This window comes from Dipodomys merriami, unplaced genomic scaffold (genome assembly GCF_024711535.1).
Source record: "Dipodomys merriami isolate MVZ:Mamm:240054 unplaced genomic scaffold, mDipMer1.0.p SCAF_2, whole genome shotgun sequence".
NCBI lineage: Eukaryota > Metazoa > Chordata > Mammalia > Rodentia > Heteromyidae > Dipodomys > Dipodomys merriami.
In genome coordinates this window covers 385972-408127 of record NW_027203381.1, presented here as the reverse complement: position 1 = coordinate 408127, position 22156 = coordinate 385972, and the positions used below count along the sequence as shown (strand labels likewise).

General features: G+C 59.8%; 1 protein-coding gene across 5 annotated transcripts in view; it reads right to left on the bottom strand.

Moving 5' to 3' along the window:
- Mbp (myelin basic protein) overlaps positions 1–22156 on the bottom strand; it is a 75859-nt gene that overhangs the window by 17248 nt on the left and 36455 nt on the right. For all 5 annotated transcript variants that reach the window (XM_070028923.1, XM_070028926.1, XM_070028925.1 and 2 more), the window contains one exon: positions 5665–6098. In XM_070028923.1, coding sequence (XP_069885024.1) covers positions 5665–6098 — 434 coding nt within the window. The remainder of the gene's footprint in view (positions 1–5664; positions 6099–22156) is intronic.

Sequence of the window (22156 nt, the reverse complement as noted above, 5' to 3'; positions counted from 1 at the left end):
ATTACACCTGCCCCGTGCGGCTGTGTATGGAGGATATGGAATCAGAGGAGCCAGCGCTCCAGCTCCCCGGCGGTGAGGGGGAGTGGTACTTTCCTCCTCATACTGGCGGGGCTGAGGCCTTCGGAACACAAAGCAGTGTTCAGAGAACTCCACATTCATCAGCGAGAGCCGTGCTGGGCACAGCGCCCGGTACCAAGCCTGCCAGGTGGCATTTGTCCCTGCTCAGATTCTCCGTGTTCTAGTAGTTACAGGAGAGTGTCTGCCATGTGAATGAAAGCCAGGCTGAAAGACTAGCATTGCAGGGGCGAGGTGAATGGTGTGTAGGAAGTGACTTTTTGATAGAGAGAGAGAGAGAGAGAGAGAGACAGACAGACAGACAGACAGACAGACAGTGAGAGAGAGAACTTACTTTAGTAGTCAAGGAATGAACCCCCAAGAGCAGTCTTGTGCAGGTTACGGGTGGAATGGAGTCTGGTTGGGCCGCTGGCAGTGGCTGTGGCCACGTGGCCGGCGTGACGGGGTTAGCATGGAGACCACACCGGGGGTGTGCATCCCGCAAGGCGTCTGCCCACGCCCAGAGGCACTGTCTCTGGGCTGGAGGGAACTGCTTCGACCTTATCTCCTGATATCAGGCATCTCCAAGAGCGAGACTTGCAGTCTCTGCTCTGGAGTAAGCCTCTGTGGGCAGGCTGGGCAGAGCAGCCAGACCCCAGGACAGCGGGCCAACCCCGAGAGCATGGAGCGGCCCCTCCATGGACGGTCCGTGGCCACAGTGGCCACTCTATGAAGAGCACCACCGCGGGGCGCTGCCCGCAGCTCTGCCAGCTGGTGAGGCCTCCACCACTATACCCTGGCCACCCGGGGCTGGGAGGACAGACGGCCGAGGTGGGTCTGAGGGGACAGACAGCCGAGGGGGGGCGTGTAGCTCACAGGGCTATGCTGCCGTGGGCGTCTGCGGGTGGACTTGGTGGACCATAGGGAGGCTGTGCTCCACGGCCAGGGCGGCCGCGAGGCTGGGGAGGTGGGAAGGGGATCTCACGGGGCAAGCAAAGGTGTGCGGTTCCCAGTAGCGAGTTCCCTGCCGCGCCCTCCCTTGCCCGCGGTTCTGCAGGAAGCGGGGTGGGTCGAGGCAGCGAGGAGCGTGGTGACACTGCAGAGCCACTCGGGCGAGCGAGCACCACGCACGCCACGCACGCCACGCACGCAGTCAGCTGGAGGAATCTTGGCAGTGTGTGAATGTGATGTGCACGTCGTGGTGCTTCCCATAGGAGCTGGGGGAGGGGCTCCCCCCAGAGGGCATCTGCATCTCCAGACGTCCAGCTGCATCCTCCGCCGCTAGTGCTTTAGCCCCAGGGACAGTCAGCAGCGGGGAGGCGGGCGTAAGCGGAGAGTGCGGGGCTGGGCGCGCTGGGCGCTGTCTGCAGCCGTCTGGCAGCGCCTCTCTCCTTCCCCACATCCCGGGGGGAGCCCTTCCCCTCGGGAGGCCTCACCCCCTGGCAGGAGCCGGCCTGCTCCCAGACGCCCTCTGAGCACAGCCTTGCCGGGGCTCAGAGCGTGGCCCGTGTGTCCCGGCTGGGTTCCCTGGCCTGCTGTACTCAGTCCTCCTCCTCCCCCACCCTCGGCAGCACGGTGGCAGGAAGATCAGGACAGCGCATGGTCCGAGGCGACGGCGGTCCACAGCCCCCGGCAGCCCCCGTGCCCCACTTACCTGCTGGTGTTTCACGGGCCGAGGGAACCCCGTGCACGTGCCACTTGTTAGTCAGGGGCACCAAGAAGAAACTTACAACATCCACATGCAATTAGTACACCACTCTCGTGCTGGTCAACGGTTTAATAAAATTCACAAAAGGAAACAATGTACACAAAGCGGGAATCAACAACAAACTCAAACTTCCCTGCAGCCCCCGTGGCTGAGGGCAGCCACGGTTAAATACAGCACAGCAGACAGGGCCTGGCTCTCACGGAGGGCCGCAGCACATCCCCCACACGACACCACAGCCTGCGAGGCCACGCAAGCAGAGGCGGCCACGGCCAAGGTGGCCACAGAAAGACAGTAAATAGTGGGCACCAGGCCGACACATCTGGCCAGCGACTCATCGGGGCACGGACCTTGCGCAAGGAATTCCTATGAGAATCGCAGACAATCCTGGCTGGGGCACAGTGAGCAAATACGCTCGCGGCACTTGCATGTCTCCAGGGGACTTCTGTCTCGTGACCCCGAGTGGCAGGGCCACTGCCTCCAGTCGGGTTTGGCTCCACCTGTGCCTCTTCCCTGGGGGGGGGGGGAGGGGGGGAAGGGGGAGCGCACTGTGGCCCAGGCAGGGCACAGCTCCTCCTGGAAACACTGCTGGTGCCACACAGGTGCTACTGTGTCCTTCGTGTCACCCCTGAAGCTTACGCTCCCGAGGGAATGCAGCCACAAATTAGGACAGCAGTGTTAGCAATGAAGAATGAACTGGAAGACGTTTAATAAGATTAAAATGCAATAAAAACCTAACGGGAAATAAACATGGTGGTTAATTGGTAAGTCTGATTGGAGTGAGCGCAGTTGGTGTCCTATGCTGTCAGAGTGGCGGAGCAAGGCCGGTTATAAATGAGCCTTAAAGGAGAGCGGGCAGGGAGAGGCTGGTGAGGACACACACCAGCAAGGGGCCTCGCTCTAAAAACCCCAAAAGTAGAACGAGGAGAATCGACCCAGCGCCGGGCCGGGCGCGCTCGCTCTGGTGTGGCTGTCTGGCTGTGTCAGCAGTTTGGGCAGCTTTATTTCCTCCCACTGAGTCCACGCTCAAAGTTCTGGCCCTGCGCTGAGCCCACCGAGGGACAGCCCGGGAACAGAGGTGGGGGCGGGGGGGTCTGCGTGGGTATGTTCCTTCCAGTCTCCACCCCGAAGGTCGGCCCCCTCCCATAAAGCCTGATAATCTGAGGAAGGGGAAACCTGCCCCTTCCCAGCAACAATGCAGCCCTTCTTCTGACAACAAAGGAGAAAGGGCTGTCAATGCACTTTTCATTTAGGGCTCTCAGAAGAATATGCCTGCTCAAGGAATGTTCTATGCACTTCCCTTGAAGGTCAACTGCCAGTGCGGGAACACAAAGGCTGGTGCTGTCCGTGCGTCCCCTGGGGGTGGGCGGGAGCAGGGCCAGCGTGTGCCTGGGAGGGAGGGGAGGGGTTGGGACAGCAGCCATTTGTGTGTGTGTGTGTGTGTGTGTGTGTGTGTGTACGTGTGCACTTGCATGCATGTGCTTGGCATTCCGTGTCTTGCTACATTCTACCATGAAAGCCCCATTTGAGCAGATGATGCAAGCTGCATTCCTGTGTCCCCTCAGGCTTGAGCCTGGCCTGGGAGGAGCATTTTGGGGACCAGCACCATGGCATGGGCTTTGTCTGCAGGCTGGCCTTGGGACCGCTTTCACCCCAAGTGTCTTAAGCCCATTCCAGAGACCCAAGACACCTGTAAGAACAGGAGTGTAAAACAGGGAGGCTCATCGAAGCAACATTCAAAGTGTCTCTCCAGGGGCCTGTGTGCACAGATACCCGGATGTCCAGGGCAGCTGTAGGTTTGCTACTCAGCGTGGAATGCCTTCAACCTGCATCTCCAGTGTCTAAGAACACAGTGCGCACAGGAAGCGACTGCCCGCGGCTGGCCCCGCCTGCCGGCTGGAGCCGGACCCTCTATGGCTTCATGTGCAAACGCTAAGGGCATTTGCTGCTTCTTTAATGCACTAAGGCTTCTTCCACTTAAAAAAAATTATGGGTTGGTCCTGGGCTTGAACTCAGGGTCTGGGTGCTGTCCCTGAGCCTCTTTGTGCTCAAGGCCTGGGCTCTACCACCAAGCCACAGCACACTTCTGGACTTTTCTGAGCAGTTTTTAGAGATAACAGTTTCCTAGACTGGCTTGGAATTGCGGCCCTCAGACCCAGCCTCGCGGGCCTGTGTCGCCGGTGGCCGCTCACTTAACACCTTTTGTGTTTGAAACGTCTGGAAGTGAAAAAAAAATCTCAACTTCTTTTTCTTAAAAACCCGAATAGTGAAAGTTTGTTTCAATTTTTTAAAATCCTGTGACTTCTTTGTTTCACGCACCTTGCTAGGCTGCAGGCGCTGTGTGCTAAGCGTGCCCCTTCTGAGCACGAGGCCTTTCCCCCCCAGCGCCTGACGGCCAGAGGTGGCTTTGTGCTGTGGCGGGGGCCTGGGTGAGGATGGGGAGCACCGGAGCCTGTCCTGCTGGCAGTGCTCACCGTGAGTGCTCTCTCACTCAGCCCGAGCCCTGGCACTGACCCGAGCCGCGCTTCAGAGCCAAGCTGCCGGGCAGAGCACTTCCCGCGGGCTTCGGATTCCACCCGGCTGGCGAGCCTGGCGAGGCTGACTGGTGACAGCAGCTGGGCAGGCAGCCCCGCCTACAAGGGAGCCGGGAGCCACGCTACCCAGGGGCTCCACAGCTGCCTAAAGAGGCGCCCCTCAGGGAAACTGGCTTTAGAAATCAGAGACTGGGATTTCAGGCACTAATACTGCTCAGAAACCAAGTGAAAGAAAATGTCTGTGACTGCAGCACCGAAGGAGCCAACCAGATCGCCAAGCCCATACAGAGATGCCAGGATCACACCAGTGTTAGGTACACGAGTCACCAGCACGTGTCCCCGCTCACCCGCCGCCGCTGCTACCCCCGCAACTCCACAGCCATCATCACCCAGAGAACTGGGGTGGATTACAGAAAGTTCCCGGAGCTTCCAGGGGGCCAGGGGAGGAGTGTCCCTGGGCGGGGCCTCTGCCCCACAGTACCCTGAGGTGGGGAGGTCCCAAAGGAGCCACCCCAAACGAGCGCAGCACGCAGGCAGCAGACACCTCAGAGGTCTGTGAGACACCCGGTCACCACAGGCTGGTTCTGAAGCAGCTTTTTCTCTCTCCAAAGTCACCGAACCCTCCGACAGAGTACCGCTTACACACAGTGCCCGGGTGCAGGTGTGAGTGCAGGACACGAACACCTGTGGCCCCGCCGGCCAAGCACGCTGCCGCAAGCCCGCCCTCCGCAGGACGCTGCTCCTCCCACATGATTTACCCCCAGAACATTTGCTTCCCAATAATGACATTTCCAAGAAGCTAGATTCCAATCACTGCAATTACACAATAAGCAAAGTCCCGATTGAAAGACATCCGTTCATTCCCTCCACCATTCCCCAGACACATTTGGACAAAGAAAAAACAGAATCAAGTTTTCTCAAGGCAAATTGACACAGCGGCCCCTTGTCCCCAGCGCCCCGGAGCCCTCCGTGGGGTCACTACAGCACGGCAGACTGACACGGGCAGCCCTGACCCACAGGTCCACGCTGACCCCCCAAAGCAGGAGACCTGCAGAGGCAAAATCTGTCACACCCCAAGCACCGGGGCACAGAACACCGGAAATGTGACCTGAAGATGGCCGGGCCCTGGGACAGCCGAGGAGCCTCGGATCCTTGTGTCCCCACCGCACCGTGCCGGTCTCTTGAGGAGGAGAAAGAAGGCAAAGCAAGCCGCCGCAGCCACGAGCCCCGGGGGCGCCCCCCAGCTCCCCGGGGCGGTGAGCGCGTTCCGGCCCAGCCAGCGCCCCGGCCGCGGGCACGCCCTGGGACTGCCAACCCGGCCGGCTTTCTGCGCCGCGGGGAGCGCACCGCGCTCTACTCGGCAGAGCTCACCTTGCCGGAGCCCCGCTTGGGCGCGCCCCTGTCGGCACCAAAGAAGCGGCCGATGGAGTCGAGGATGCCCGTGTCTCTGTGCCTGGGCAGGAAGTGCCTGGCGTGGTCCATGGTGCTGGCCGAGGCCAGGTACTTGGATCCGTGCCTCTGGGAGGGTCTCTTCTGCGACGCCATCACGTCCGGGGGTTCACAGGCTGCGGTGCTGTCTTCTCGGATGGTCTGGAGCTCGTCGGACTCGGAGGGCCTGTCTTTGAAGGTGTTGTCCTCCCTTCCCGGGGCATCTCGGGAAAAGAGGCGGATCAAGTGGGGGCGGCTCCCCGGGCCGGCTGGGTGGGCACTCCGCCAGGCATTCTTCGGGTCCGCTGTGCTCTTGGAGTCTGTCACCGCCGCGTCCTCGGACGAGGTCCCATTGTTCGGAGTCCCATCTGCCTCGCCTGCAACAACAAGGAGATGTGAATACGGGCCTGTGCCCGGCCACGCAGGACAAAGCCACTTTCTTCCTGGGGGCCTGAACGGGCCGGTTCCTCTAAAAACCACAGGGCAACTGCGGGGGCCCCGGAGCCACGGTGAACCGCGAACGGCCTCTGGCGGGAGCTAACCTGCCCGCTGCACGGTCCACGCAGCCCGGTACCCCACCAAGTCCAGGGCCGCCCTCGTGACCCCGGGCTGGACCCTGCCGCTCAGCGTGGAGCCGGGGCTCCCAGGAGCACCGGTACCTCAAGGCCAGCGCTGGGGCTCGGAGCGTCCCGTCCTGGGAACGCTCACTTGACAAAAGCTGTCTTTAACAGTCTTGGCAGAAAGTGGAACTTCCCACATCTTTTTGTAATGTATGCTTAGATCCCAGAGAAGCCTCTCTTGTGGGAGAGCTGCTTGCTCAGGACATTTCCTCCGGCCTCTCCCCTGAGAATGGGGACAGTTTCCACGTGGAGACGGGTGAGGGGTACTGCGTGCCGTCTGCCGCCATCTTGTCGCCTTCCCCAGACGACACACCTGTCTCACAGGCGGCAACGAGCCACCCATCGCCCTTCCGTCCATTCACCCATCGGCTGGCATTTACCAACAAAACCTACCTGGCCGCCCCATTTATCCATCTGCCATCTGCGAGCCCCTGTCACAGATGCACCCGTTACTTACTGAGCACTTGATAAGCACAGTCATTGCTGAGTTCTAGAGACCAGGCCCTTCTTCTCCTGAGGCTCACATTCCGGTGCATGACCACACAGGAAAACATGCCTTATGTGTCGAGTAGCACCCCTAAAATGTAGCACCCCTAAAATGTAGCACCCCTAAGATGCCATGTCTAGTCCTACTTCTCTTCCTACGAGTGTGTCCGTATTGGAAGCAGGGGTCTTTGCAGCTGAGACCAAATGAAGATGAGCTCCTGTTGCAACACGGTGGCTTCATCCGATGAGCGGGGTCTTGTGAGACAGGGAACTCTGGACACAGAGACACAGATGTACAGGGCCGCAGGATGATGGGGAGGCAGAGACTCTGGTGACCCAGCCACACGGCCCCAGGCACCTAGAAGCACTATTTCCGGAAGGCTGGTCTGTCCTCCAGGCCTCTGGAGTTAGTGTCTCTAAAGCTGTGAGAATCAGCTCAGTGTCCAGGTGTAACCAAGTGCCACACGCCACCCGCTGTCATACAAGGCGGTGACATGGGGACCGAGCACACGGAGGTCAGAGTGGTCCTTCGGAGGTGATGCTTGATGGTGGGCCTGGGCTGGGGAGGGGAGTGCGCTACCCAGAGGCCTGGTGTACTGTGCTGAGCCCATGGGACGGGGTCTGGGGGGAACAGGGGGACACTGTGCTGAGCCCACGGGACGGGGTGCAGGGGGCACGGGGGCCACACTGTGCTGGGCCCACAGGACGGGACCCAGGGGGCACGGGTGGGCACTGCAGGAGACTGGGGTGGGTGTCATGGGCTTTTCATGTAGGATGTGGCTCTCGTGGCGCGCTGGGCAGGTGGTGAGGGCAGCATCGGGCTGGCCAGGGGCTCAGGGTCCCCACCACAGGGCTGAGGCATCGCCTCGCCCCTCCCGGAGAACGAGAGCCACACTTGGGATGCGGGTGAAGGGCGGCGGGCGGCCCGCTGCCCTCAGAGGGGGCTCCGTCTGCTGGCCTGGCCCGCACGGCCGCACTGGCTCTGCGGCCCCCAGGTCTGGCACCACCCGCTGCGCAGCGCGGCACACCGCAAGGTCCTGCTTGCAGGCCCTCCCGAGCCAGGCGGGCACGTGGGAAAGGCTGGCGGCTGGGGTGTGCCCCTGCTGAGGACGTTCTTGGGTGGCCACCGCCCTGTCTGGCGTGGACGGAAACGCCAGAGCCTGCAGGACGGAGCTGCCTGGGACAGGCCCCACGGACTGCCCTCCTCGGGGAGCAGCTAGAGGAAGAGCACTCCCGACACCCGGTCCACGGCCCCCAGGAAGACACCGGCCGGAGAGCGCTCCTGCGGTGCGCCCACCACGGCTCTTCAGGACCAGCAGAGCCCACTACGTCCCCTGACAGCTGCACCTAGGCCGGTGAGGCCCCCGCTCATGCGGGCACACGGCATTCTCTAGCTCTCCACTGGCGCTCGGTGCTGACCGAGCAGGCCTCACAGAGGAGGGGCTGCCTACGGCCGCTGCCTGCGGCACGGCGCGCTCCACGGTGCCATCGGGAAGCCTTCTGGTCCACTCGGCCAGGAGGACCCCGACCCAGGGCGGCCTCCTCTTCACTTCTTCATGTGTCGCCCAGGGCTTCTTGAGTAAATGGAATAAATGATCTATTCTGCACGTGTCTGAGCTCACAGGGCTCAGGCCAAAGGGCCACGGAGAAGATGGGTCATAGTTCTGGGGGACGATGGCTGCCTGTGAAGGCCGAGGTTGGCAATTTCCTTTGACATAATATATATATATACATATACATATATATATATGTATATATATGTATATATATACATGTATATGAACATATACATACAGGTGTATGTGCATATGCACATACATACACACATATACATACCTGTATATCACACATGAAAGCTTGTACAAACCTAACACACTGGATTTCAAACATCAATATCATATGGGTTTAGAAACTGCCCTATCCAAGCCTAAGAGCAGTCAGTCAGTCCCTCAATGCACAATTGATAAACAGCCAATATCAGATCTTATGTCCACTCACACACATGGGTAATATTTATCAGTGACCAAGTGCAAGGCAAACAGACAGCAGAGCCCAGGGCTGCATGCCGCATGGTTTTGCACAGGCTCCTGATAGTGCTTGCAGCTGCTGGGTGTGTTCTGCGGCCACGGTGCTGCAGAAACAGCCGCCCAGGGGTAGAGTGCTTGCCTAGCATGCACAAGGCCCTGGGTTCCATGCACAGCACCCCAAAAGAACTTTAAAGCTAAAACCAGCAACTTGGTGTTAGAGGAAAACACAATAGGCCACAGGATGAGCGAGAAAGAAGGGGTGTGTGCGGAACGGGGGGTGGGTGGGGAGGGGGAGAGGGGAGGGCTCAGGACCACGCGAGAATGCTGATACTCGCGGCACCGTGCTCCGATGCATCGCTGCCCTGCAAACAACCTGAGCATGGTACAAGCTGCAGCTTTCACAGGGATGCAGCGGTGATTTATCAGCGGCAGCAGCAACTGACAAGTCTGATTTCTGTGGCTGTGCTTTATGTTCTGTGGCTGGTATAAAGTAATGCAAATGGGCAAGGAGACAATAGCTCTATTATACGTCATTACATGCATTAACAAAACACAAGAGCATCTGAATACTAATACTTCTACAACAGTTGGCCTTTGTGTCCCTGAATACAGCTATTTGTGGGGCACAGAGAAGGCGTTTTGTATCCCCAAAGTAGCTTCTCCCAACCGGTGGAGTCTAGATCTGGGGGGCGGCGGCTGGGTGGACAAGCCCTTGCATGTGCCCCCAGGCCTGCCCTGACAGAAACCAGAGCAGCACAGAGTCCTCGCCTGGAAGACGATTCTAGAACGGAGCACTTAGGACATAAGCAGTGACACCTGCAGATCTGATTTCTCCAGAATGGGCACCTGCAGTGTTTTTGGTGTTAGTGACTCACTTCTCCAAATACAGGAAAATTTACTTAGCAGGGCCCGGGTGGCTCACAGCTCTGATCAGGAGGCTGAGATCCGAGGATCATAATTCACAGCCGGCCCAGGCAGGAAAGAAAGTCTGTGAGACTCTTAGCTCCAATTCACTTGCAAAAAGCCAGAAGTGGAGCAGTGACTCGCGTGACAGAGCTCCGTCCTGGAGTGAACAAGTTCACGGGACAGCACCCTGGTCCTGAGTTCAAGCCCCAGTTCCAGCATATGCACACAAATGACACTTCAATGTTGCTGCTAGAAGAACTGTAGAAAGCCTTCCGAAGGTATGAAGCTAATCATTTCTTAGGGACACAGAAACATCGCTGGATTTTTAGTGGTGTCTGGAGACAGAAGCACACAGGGCTGTGGCATGTGCGGGTGGCATTTGCTACTCACCGATGTGGGATGCTGTGACCCCAGGGCACCGTCCACACAGGCCATGGCTAGGCCCGTGTGTCAGACGCATGGCCTGCTTGCCGGTCCAGCCCACCGACTACTGCTTTTTCCTCTAGATTGTTCCTATCTGGGTGATGCCAGCCTCCTCTTCTTTCCTTCCTATTTATTTCTGTCCACGTGCTGGGCTTTTGCCGCCTTTTTCCCAGCACTGAGGTTCTCAGGAATGGGTGTTTCGAGGTTCCCCATCTATACACCTGCAAAACGATTCATAGGAGATCTGCCACGAATAGCCCCTACCTCGTGCACCGTTATCAGAGCCTGCATCTGCTCTGCCTTTTGCCCCACATTTGAGGCCCTGCTTGGACCAAAGCTCGCTGTGGTTGCCCCGGTGGCCACGCCGGCTTGCTGTGTGCACCTTATCCCTGCTCAGTGCACGAGGCTCTGCGGGCTTCCTGTTCGTGGCTTCCATTTGCCAGGCCTCTCCCCTGTGGGCAGCCTCCTCTTGGGGGCCAGGACTCTGCATTTGTGTCTATTCTCCAATCTTTAGGACAGCTTCAGGGCCTTGGTGAGGCACAGCCAGCATAAAACTGTTACACAGTGGAATATGCTGGCATTTCCAGAACCTTCTCTCTCCAGAAGAACATAAGATCCTTCGCGGGGAGAGCCTGGAGACTGACACGGTGGCTGTCAGGTTGCTTCTATGCGGTCACTTCAGGTGGGAGCTTTTCTTCTGTCTTGAAGGCGTCCATCCGCTGCGTCAGGAGCTGGGTCGGATGCCCTCAGGTGTGCAGTTCTCTGCGACTGTGCCCAACGCCGCAAGGCGTTCTGCTCATGGACACGCGGGCAGAACAGCGGTCCCCTCTCCAGCCCTGTCCCTGCTCCACTGGCAGCTCTGAAGGTGTCGGCAGGACCCGATGCAGCACGGGCGGGGGCAGGGGCTCAGAGGCCCTCAGGGAGGGTGGGGGCAGGTGCCCCAGGGGCCCGGCGCCCGCTCAGCCTCCTCAGAGACCACATGCTGGGCACCTCTGCTCTGGTAGAGGCCTGCTTGCAGAAACCCCGGGGTTCACAGAGGGAAACATAGCAGTGGGGAACAGGCGTGAGAGGCCCAGGGCAAGCCTGCGGCCGCCGCGGGTTTCAGGGTGGGCTGCCCCCACCTTGACCTCCTGTTCCATGCACCGCCCTGCGGAAGTGCTCCAAGGAGACCCCAGGCTCTGTGCAGTGGACGTCGATGACTTCTTGGTCTTTGAACACATGGAGCTGTTCCTTTGCTCACAAGACACACAAATGGACGACAAGGGGGGCACAGGGTCGTCAGGGGCGGGAGCAGCTCTAGAGGAACACGCTGTGGTGCTCGCCCGCACGCAGGAGACTGCCGAGCTACCCAGAACTCGCCAGAACAAGCACCTGAAGGGACTCTCGCCAAGAGCATGGACGTGTGGATGGAGCATCTTAAACACTCTACGCGCCGACGCAGCGCCTCAAAGCACGCGTAGAAAAATGAATAGAAGCAGAAGGAAGCCAAGGAGCAAGGAACGTGAGGGTACTGAAGCCCAGCAGCTCTGGCTGGAGGAACTCGCGTGGCGAGGGGGCCAGCAGGACCCGAGCCGTGGACCTGGTGCCCGCGTACGCATGGCATCAGTGTGCAGCTGAAAGGCCATGGCGCGCTTTTCAAAGGAGACCGAATTCCTCCACTCCCACCTGGACAGGAGGGCCGCACGGTACCCGTACCTGCAGGTGGAAGGCCGCCCACCCCCTTGGGCCCTGGAATTCGGAGAGTGGGCCGGAGCAAGGCCCTCCTCTCTCGGAATGTTCCTGCCCTTGGCACACTGCTCAAGGTCACTGGGGAGGGCGCAGGAAACAAAGGGGCCATGGTGCGGCCCACAGACTTGCTATGGCAGAAATTCTGCATCAACGAGAGGCATGTGGCCGCACGCCAGGTTGCCCGCTGCGATTTCTGTAAAACAACTCCACAAGCAGGTCTTGTCAACCCACTCGCCTCACGCCAACGCCTCCTTTGTGTGCCTAGAACATATAGTTTCTATTTGCTCTAAATAGCTCAGCCCGGGCCCTCCCACAACAGAAGGGGTCATGGAAAGGCAGGGCTGTGCTGCGCTCCGGGACTCGCCCCCCAGGGTCCAGCTGTGTGCTAGCTGATGACCGCCGTGCACCTGCATCTGCATGAGTAGCGCGTGCTAGCCGCACACGCCCCTTCTCCCAGCCCAGGAGTAGAGACAAGAGAAAAAGGAACTCATGACGGTCAAGATACATCACACACATAAGTGGACATGTTAAATTGACCCTCTTTGTACAACTGGTTGAAGATGACAACGCCACCACCACCAATGATAATAATAAAAGGAGCTTGCTATTCATATGGGTTCTGTTCCTGGGACGATGGTCGTAGCGACTCTGAACCCACAGCGGGCAGACCCAGGGCCGTGCGGGCCCACGGCGCTAGCATACCAGACACCGCCATGATCGCTCCTCCTTGGGAGCGCATGTGGCAAAAGTCAGTCCCAGGTCTCAGTCAATGTTTTGGAGGCCCTGTTCAGTAAATGCAAACTGAAGGCCCTGGCATGGTAAGCATGCCCGCAGTAACTCGAGATGGGGGCTAAAGCAGGAGGCCCTATCTGAAAAACAAACGGAAAGCAAAAGGGATGGGATTTGTGGCAGAGAGCTGCCGGAGGTCCCAAGTGCCTTTGGACGCCCCAGTACCAAAAACAAATGCATAAATACATAAGTATATTTTCCATCCTTCTTCCTGCCAGCCATCCAATCACCTCCATATCCACGCAGCTACTCATGTTCCCATCCGTCTACCACCTACGCGTCCACTGCTCATCCATCCTTATCCGTCCACCTACCTACCCTCACGCTTGCACACGTTCACCCTATAGCCCCTTGCCCCACCCTCTCACCACTTTCTAGCTGACATCTTCTGCCTCTTGCTCCCCAGGCCTCAGATCTACCTCAGATGCCATTTTCCACCCTTCAGAACAACTGCGCCCCGGTGCTGCTGCCCGTCACAGCATCGGTCCTCGGCGTTCCTGCAGCCCTCCAGCTCCCCTGACCCTCACAGCCACTGCCGCCGCCGAGGAGGGCGGTGTCCGAGTCTGCGCTTCCTCTACCATCCCTCCAGCTCGAGCTAAAGGGAGACCTCGCACACACTCCCTACGACACAGCGCCGGTTCTTTATGGAAGCGGATCTGAGATTTCCCCACCACTGCCCTTCTCATATGAGTGTGCAGAGCACGGTGGGTGTAGCCCCCCAAGCTCACTCACGGGAGCGGTGGAGGCGTGCTGACTGAGAGGCAGCTCTGGGAAGGTGGCCTGCACGGGCCCAGCATGGGCTCCCAGTGAAGACAGGTCCCTGGGAGAGGACCGAGACCGAGATGCGCAGGAGGGGCCACCGGACCGCACTGAGGTGGCCACAGCGGTGTCACGGGCCTGGGTGGGGACGGCCACGCTGTGCTCAGCACCGAGAGCTAGGTCAGGGGCGTTGGGCGGGACCGTGGTCTGCAGGTGCCGGGCTTTGGTGCTCGGCTCTCACATCTGCTACCTTCTGCTCCGGCTGTACCCCCAGGAAGCTAACGGAGCGGTGCTCTCCCTGGGCCCACGGAGACACTCCCCGAGGGGACCCTGTTCATCTCGCGTCAGTTCTGTCCTGCGGGGACAGAACTCTGCTCCTGTGCCCCACGTCCTCAGGTACCAGTGCCCTGCCCACGATTAGATGCTGCTCTTCTGGACCAACGCCGCCCTGTGGGGACGCTGCAGGGAGGTCTGTGGGCCCTTTGGCTGCACACCCTGCAGAGCCCCTGGAGACCCACCGCCCATGGAGGACAGGTCCCAGGGGCCGGGCGGTGGCGGGCTCAGCCCCCACATCCCCCCCCCCCCGCGTCCTCGGTGCCGGCCACGTGCGTCTCCCACTCACCCTCCTCAGCCTCATCCCTCCCGCTGTCAGACCTGTGAGCCCCCGGGCTGCTGCCCTCCAGTGTTCCGCACTCCTGCCCTGCCCTGTTTCTTTCCCTAGACACACCAGCGGGAGCTCACCAGGCTTGCGCATCTCCCCCAGGAGCTGTGCACACAGCAGGTGAACACAAGTGCTTCCAAGCGTGTTCCTCGCTCTATACTGAGGATGGTGACGGCACCACACGTGTGGCCATGCGACTGTTTGTCTAGAAATGGGTACATCCACGCTATGCACATAGAGATCCTCGTCCCTGGTCAGGAAGGGATAGGCAGCGGACATGCTTGCAGCAAAGGCACCAACACTACTACAGCATTCTTGGTCTCCGGTGCCAAGAATCTGCAGGTCAGCTCCTGGTGACGGAGGCCCTTTTCCCAGCTAAACTGTGACCCATGTGGCTGTGGAGTCCTGAAAGCAGTCTGTCTGCTAGCTGGTCAGAGCACTTGTGTCTTTGGTTATGGTGGACAACAGTTGGAAACTAAGAGCCTCTGAGCGCCCTTCCAGAGGGAAGCAGATACATTCACGAGCGGGCTTTCGGCCGCTGAGTCTGTCGGAGGGGCCGACAGGGCGGTCACAGGTCAGCGTGCAGCATCTTGCGCGGAGCCTCTTGGGGACAATAGTGTCAAATGTCCAGCCCCATGTAGCCCCGGCCGTGCACAACGCCCCCTTTCAGGGCTGGAGCCGCTCCCTGAGGAAGAGCCGGCCCAGCCCGGTACCAGCCGGCGCTGGCCCCGATGTGCGGACGCATAAAAACAACGTCAAAACGCTGTGAGCTGTGAGCCAGGGCTCATTCTGTGAAGTCCTCAAAACTCCTCAGGCGATAAAATGCGGATAGGAGCTAATGGGATTCAAGATGACACTCTGAGACCCACTCTCACCACCGCCTCCAGCTGCTTCCCAACATGACTTGCTTTGGGGAATGTCTGTTAATTTCTGGAGGTTTTTTTTTTTTTTCTCCATTGTTAAGTGTTGGGAGACAATCATGGTCAGAGACTCAGACACCACTTACGTGATCAGCGAAGGGCACTGAACTGAGGGCTGGAGGCAGGCGCTACACACACCCTCCCTGGGAGAGCCAGGGGTACAGACCAGACAAGAACCCATTTTTATCTTTTGCTGAATGAACCGTGAATAAACGGATGATTTCTTTTACAAGGAATTAACCTAAATGTCAACACAATGCGGGGCCTGGACATCAGCCCTGCAGTTCTCCAAGGCTGGAGTGAAGCCGACCTCCTGGACTTCCCTTGGAGAACTCTTGGTTTTTATTCCCGAGTGTCCACCCCCTCAATGCAGGCTGGTTCCCAGGGGTCTGGAGGCCATGGCGGTGGGCAGGGGGCCGGGCCACTCCTGTTCCTCTGTCCTGAGGGGCAGGAGGGGGCTGCTGTGGACTCCAGGCCTGGCACGTGGGCCGCAGGGGGGATGTGGCTGCCACGCAGACGCCCGGGGCCTGGCCCTCTGCGAACATCCAAACCAAAACACAGCACGAGGAAGGTGCCCTGGAAGCTGACTCCCACGTGACAGGGCTCTGCTGTCTGCGAGGTTGCCAGGGTTGTCACGGGTTGCACTGGTGCCTGATGGGTAATTCAGCACAGGCTTTCCAACACGACCCAGAGTCCAGGGACCTGGGCACCGTCCAGGCCGCCACTGCACCAGCTCTGCTCGGACTTGGCCCCGGGGCCCCAGCCCAGCCTTGTCTGATGGGCTCCTGCCAAGGGCAGCAGTAGCAGGCACACCTCCACCTACGGCTCTTGTCCCACTGTCCCCCTCCCTAGAGAGCATGCGAACCTGCTCCTGCGAGGATGCACCTCTGCTGCCCACGCAGCGGCCGGCACACGGGACAGACACCTACATTTCCCAACCTCAGGCTGAGAGCCGGTGCCACTTCCCTGGAGATGCCACGGTGCCCAGAGCTGCACAGACAGACTCAGTGCTCAAGTGCATGTCAGAGGTAGACTCCCTGTGCAGACCCAGCCCTGCAGGCCCCCAGGGCATGGCCTCCACCTGCATGGTGTCCCAGCTGCGTGGGGCCCCCAGAGCATGGCCTCCACCTGTACCAGCCCTGCAGGCCCCAGGGCATGGCCTCCACCTGTACAGTGACCCAGCTGCATGGCCCCCCAGGGCCTGGCCTCCAACTGACTGGTGTCCCAGCTGCGTGGGGCCCCTAGGGCATGGCTTCCATCTGCACGCTGTCCCAGCCCTGCAGGCCCCCACCCAGCCCTGCAGGCCCCCAGGGCATGGCCTCCACCTGACCGGTGTCCCAGCCGCGTGGCGCCCCAGGGCATGGCCTCCACTTGACCGGTGTCCCAGCTGCGTGGGGCCTCCCAGGGCCTCTGCCCGGCTTCTGCGATCGCCACCCACCCTCACCTTGCACTCAGCATGTCACTTCCTGTCCCCTGTGCAATGACTGACCGGGGCTGCACACACACAGGGTCCACCCTACCCGTAGTGGGCCTGAAAGGCTTAGAGCAAATAACTCTCCACAGGAGGGCACCCGGGGAGCAGGAGCTCTTTTTTGTGTGTTCTTTTTGGAAGTGTGTTCCTTTAATAGCAGTCATGAGCATGTGTGTGTACCTGTGTGTGCCATTAGTGTATGACAAGGCACACATGGACATACTGTGTACAGGTGAGTGTGGAATCTCGCTCTTCCCGATCAAGGCGGCTGGCTTACTTGGGGACTGGCCAGGTGTGGCAGGTGATCTGCCTGGCCAGCAGGTATTAGAATGCCCATCAGTTAGGGGGCATGTTTATGCCACCTGGAGAAAACTAGAGCCAGACGCAGCAGATAGACAGAGACTCTCCAACCACCAGGGCCACGCCAACCACTAAGTAAAGAAAGAAAGCCCGCTCACAAGTGGTCTGCCAATGAGCTGACCAGCTGCAGTGCTGACCTGGGTCGAGGGCCACTGCCTCTCACGGCCCTCTCTGGAGTTACCTGCGCAACCCTGACGTGACAGGAAGTTCTGGGACCTGAGGTTACTGAGGTGCCATGAGTCCATGTGAGAACAGAACAGACGAGACAGACATGGCCCTGGGGTCTGCCTGAGACTCACCCCGGACACCAGAGCAGCACAGTGCACAGCCGCGGGCACAGAAACCCCTCCACATCCCACGTGCTTGTGGACTGGGGGGACAAAGCGTGGCGTGTCACAAGACACGGTGCTGTCCAGAGACAAAGGGACGGAGCAAAGGCCTGTGCTTCCCGAGTGGAAGAGGCCAGGGGGCTGGAGGAAGACCAGTCCAGAAACACCCGGAGGCAAGTTCGCAGCCACTGAAGGAAGGTGTGCTCAGGGTCGCCCGAGGCCAAGTGGTGGAAGAATGGAGGTGAGTGCCAGGGGTCTGAGCTGTTCTTGCTGGGGCGATGAGAGTATCTTGTGCAACTCTGGCTACTCAAAATCCCATTAACTAGCACACATACAATGGCACGCAAGCCCACCACAACAAAGCTGCTAAAAATAGAAAAAAAGATGGTGGCTCAGGCCTTGAGCACACGCATGCACATATGCGCACACACAGAGCAATTAAGGAAGTTCCTACTTCACTGTGTTGCTTAAATACCACTTTTCAAACAAACAGGAAATGAGTCAGGACACAAAAGGAAAGGTACAGGAAGGGCATTCACTAATATTCCACTCCAGGGCCTTCCTAGTACACATCAGTGATTATGAGAAGAGTTGGGAAGGAGTCAGACTTGTCTGCAGAGACAGATTCTGCCAGGATGTTACACTACCATCAAAACTCATTCACTAAAGAAGTGAAATTCTTAGAGCCGACATGTAGTAGACAGCAGTGCAGGCTGGGCAGCCTCCCCTCCCCCCTCCGCCCCCTGTGCACCTTCACCTGACAGGCAGGAGGTGCCCCAGTGCCCATTCCCGCCCCCAGCACTCTGAGCAAGCCTGGGCCCTGTGGCATTCTGAGGCTGACCAGAGAGTCCTGAGGAAGCAGAAGCAGAAGCAGAAGCAGAAGCAGAGCACTGTCACAGGAAATGGCTCTGAGTCATGATTAAGGAGGCGGGTGGAAGAGGAGGAGAGAAAAGAAAGTTTATCATGAAAAGGCAGCTCACACCTGATGTCCTAACTACACACTCAGGAAGCTGAGATCCAAGGATCCAGGTTCAAAGCCAGCCTGGGCAGGAAGTTCTTTAGATTCTTATCTCCAATTTACCATCCACAAGTCAGAAGGGGAGCTGTGGCAGAGCACCAGCCCTGAGCAGAAAAAGCTACAGCTAAGGAACAGTACTCAGGCTCCGAGGTCAAGCCCCCACACCGGCACCCCAAACAAGACAATCTGCAATGGACTTTTCGCTTTTGCTGTGTCTGATCGAGTCCCCGTGTCACAGGGAGCAGGTGTAAAAACAGAGGCTCCTGCACTGGGCACGCTGGGTTGGGCCTGGAGCCTGCTCTGATCCGGAGCCTCAGCCTCACACGGAGCCCTGCGCCCGCTGGGAAGAACTGCTCCAGAAATATTTGCAGAATGAGGACATTCTCTTTCTCAGCACTAGAAAGAAACCTTTGTGCCGGGACCCGAGCGCTTTGCTGGGACGCTGGGACGCTGAGCTCTTTTCTGCATCTCTGCAGAAAAGCTGAGTTGAATTTTCTGCTTCTTTTCAAATTCCTACAAGTTCAAGGTGAAACATTATGGAAGGGGCTCTAGGGGACCCCAAGAAAAGACCTGGGTGGGGGCGGGGCCAGAGCGGAGATCCTGACTCCTGCCTTCTGGGTGCTGACAGTCACTGGCAGGTTTAGTGCACGCGTTCACTGCTGGGCACCCTGCGATGCTAGCCCCCAATGAAGCACACCCCTGAGCTACAGAACACAGCCATGGCTCACTTGAGGTTGAGTATGGATGGTCAGTGCCTTTGTTTTAAAAACAGAAACAACACACATTACAGAGTCTCCCTAGAATCACCATGACCCAACTCCACCCCTAACCTGTGAACCTCGAAGCCCCGTCTTCACGGGGGTGTCTTGCTGGATGGAGAAGCGGCTGTGGGGGGAAGAAAGATATGAAACCCATGACTTAAAATAATTCACCCTCGACTGTTACTATCAATGTGAATCCCCCCACCCCCGCCACCCCCTCAGCTCCCGGGAGGCTGCAGTGGCTCCAACCGCTCTGTGGTCCTTAGTTTTCTGCTCACCGGAGAGCCCTGCCCTGGTGGAGGGCGAGCCGCACACTCCCGGGCAGCTGGTCAGGAGGCCTGGCACTCAACGCGCGTGCTGGGTGAGTCTCGCTGCCCGGGCCAGGCAGTAAGCTCCTCCAGGACGGCCCCCACCTCCCCAGTTCTGAGCTCTGCAGGCTCCCGAGGCCCACAGGCTCCTCACTACTTAGTGTGGCAGGGCCGGCTCTGGCCAGTGCCTTCCCTCTGTGGTGATAAATGTGGTCTGCGGACGCCCGGCACCCATCCTGCATGCTGCACCGCTGCTGGGTCTGGGCCCAGCCGTGCGCAGATGAGCGGGCAGTGAGGGCAGCGTGGCCTGCCGGCCAGGCCTGGGCCCAAGGCTCCCTGCATGGTGCTCCTCTGGTGGAGGAGGATCGGGGTTCAGGCGCGGCATGGGGTGGGCGTGGGGAGCAAGATGCTCCCGAGGACCCCAGGGCCCCCTGCCCAGCTCCCGCTCACTCACAAACCGCCGAGCACTGCGTTGCTTCCACGTGGGGCCGGCGCAGGCCTCTCCCAAGGAGAAAAGGAAAAGGAGAATGAACACAGCGGCCCCGCGGAGTGGACAGCCCCAGGCCGCGAGGTCCCGGCGCGAAGGCTCTGTGTGGAGGGGCGAGGCCCACCTGGCCCGCGGGGCTGCGCAAGCTCACTTCCCTCCAGCTCTGCATTGCTTCGGGAAAGCCGTACCAAACAGCCCTGGCAGAAGGGGGCTCCTGTCCCTCGGGGTGCACCTGAGCAAGCAGGAAGGGGGGAGGCATCTGAGGACGGTGATGGGGGGCCCTCGGCATTGCGGAGGAGAAGGAAGGATGCACTGGAGAGTGGGTGTGCCTGCTGCGGTGGCGCGGCGTCACCTGCTGTCACCCGCCGGGCCCCCCCCCCGCACGTCAGGCCCACAGAGGGGCTCCTGGTCTCTGGGTGTGGGACAGTCCCTTGGGACGCCTGAGCCACCGCGACCGGTGACAAACCTGGGCTGGACAGAGGCGGAGAGCTGAAAACAGCAGCGTTTCCCGGTGAACCCCAAATGGACCCAACCTTACCCCTGTTCTACACGAGATGGGCTCCTGAACTGGGGTCAGAGCCCGTGGGTCTGCACACTCAAGAGGCCCCCGAGGGACTCAGCCCCGCTGGGCCCGGGGTGGACACACTGCTCGCGCACGGGCGAAAGCCCACGACAGCTGCTGTTTGTGCCATTGTGCGCTCTCTGTCTCTCTTTGTTCCGAGCCCCGCTGTCCTATTGTAGCTCTGCTGACCCGGAGTGACTCTCTGCAGCCAGCTCCTCGCTGCGGAGGCCCCTCGGGCCCAGCCGCGCCAGGGACCACGGGGCCCCTGTGCTCGCGGGAGCAGCTCCCCTGCACCCCTTCCTGTCTGTGTCCCCCCTCCCTGGGACGGGCCTGCCCCAACACCTACTCCAGGAACTTGTGGCCTCCTACGGCAAGTTGTCCGCCAGCCCAGGGCTCACCACACTCGGCCCCATGGCCGCCGGCGTGTCCTCTCGGTGACGACCCTCAGCACCAGCACTACGCCTGCTTTCCCTCCAGCCGGGTCCCCGTGGGTGCTAGATGCTTCCTTCTCCACCTGCTCTGGCCTGCAGGGATAGGTGTGGGGAACGTGGCCGCGCCCATGCCCGAGGCATCTTGCCTGACTCTTTAGAATTTGAAAGTAGGGGACGTTTGGTTTCCCGCAGATGGCAGCTGTCCTGCAGGAGTGTCAGCGGAGGCCCGCGCTGCCACCGGGGCCCAGGGAGCCTCGCGTCTCCTGCCCGCTGGGAGGCGGCGGGACAGCGAGGCCGGGCCCACGTCCCACGCCTCCCCCACCTGGCACGGCACGCAGGGCTCAGGTGCACTGGGGTCCCAGACCCCGGGAACCGCCCGCCCCACAAACAGGTTAGGCTGACCCGGTCAGCAACAACAAGCCCCACCGAGGACACCCACTGTAGCAAAACGCTGGAATGAAGAGGGCTTCTGTTCCCAGGCACAAAAGCTACCCAGGTTCTGAGACAGGTCTTTGGGTGAACCAGCCATTACAGATGCACCGCATCACATGAGTACATGCGTGTACTGGCCTGTAGAGCTGCACATGCTCCTCCTCCTCCTGTCACCCCTACGACTGTGGCCTAGTGACCCCATGCTGCTCTGTAGCTGGGGTTCAGCAGGAACAAGGCTACTATCTGTTACTGGGCCAGCACGAGACTAGCATTTCACGACGGGGCGAGGCAAGCCGACAGGGAGCAGCCCCTCCTCAGCACCCCCGGAACGGGGTCCCACGGCACCCCAGGCCAGAGGGCCAGGAGGGAAGCTTTGGATGCCACCTGCTGTGGCCTTGGGCTGCCAGCCCAGGCCTGTTCCTGTGTGAGGATCGGGTGGATCGGGGCTGCCAGTGTGGGCCTGCTCCTGTGTGAGTATCGGGAGGATCAGGGCTGTCAGTGTGGGCCTTCTCCTGTGTGAGGATTGGGAAGATCGGGGCTGCCAGCATGGGCCTGCTCCTGTGTGAGGATCGGGGCTGTCAGTGTGGGCCTGCTCCTGTGTGAGGATCAGGGCTGTCAGTGTGGGCCTGCTCCTGTGTGAGGATCGGGAGGATCGGGGCTGCCAGTGTGGGCCTGCTCCTGTGTGAGGATCGGGGCTGTCAGTGTGGGCCTGCTCCTGTGTGAGGATCGGGAGGATCAGGGCTGCCAGTGTGGGCCTGCTCCTGTGTGAGGATCGGGGCTGTCAGTGTGGGCCTGCTCCTGTGTGAGGATCAGGGCTGTCAGTGTGGGCCTGCTCCTGTGTGAGGATCGGGAGGATCGGGGCTGCCAGTGTGGGCCTGCTCCTGTGTGAGGATCAGGGCTGTCAGTGTGGGCCTGCTCCTGTGTGAGGATCGGGGCTGCCAGTGAGGGCCTGCTCCT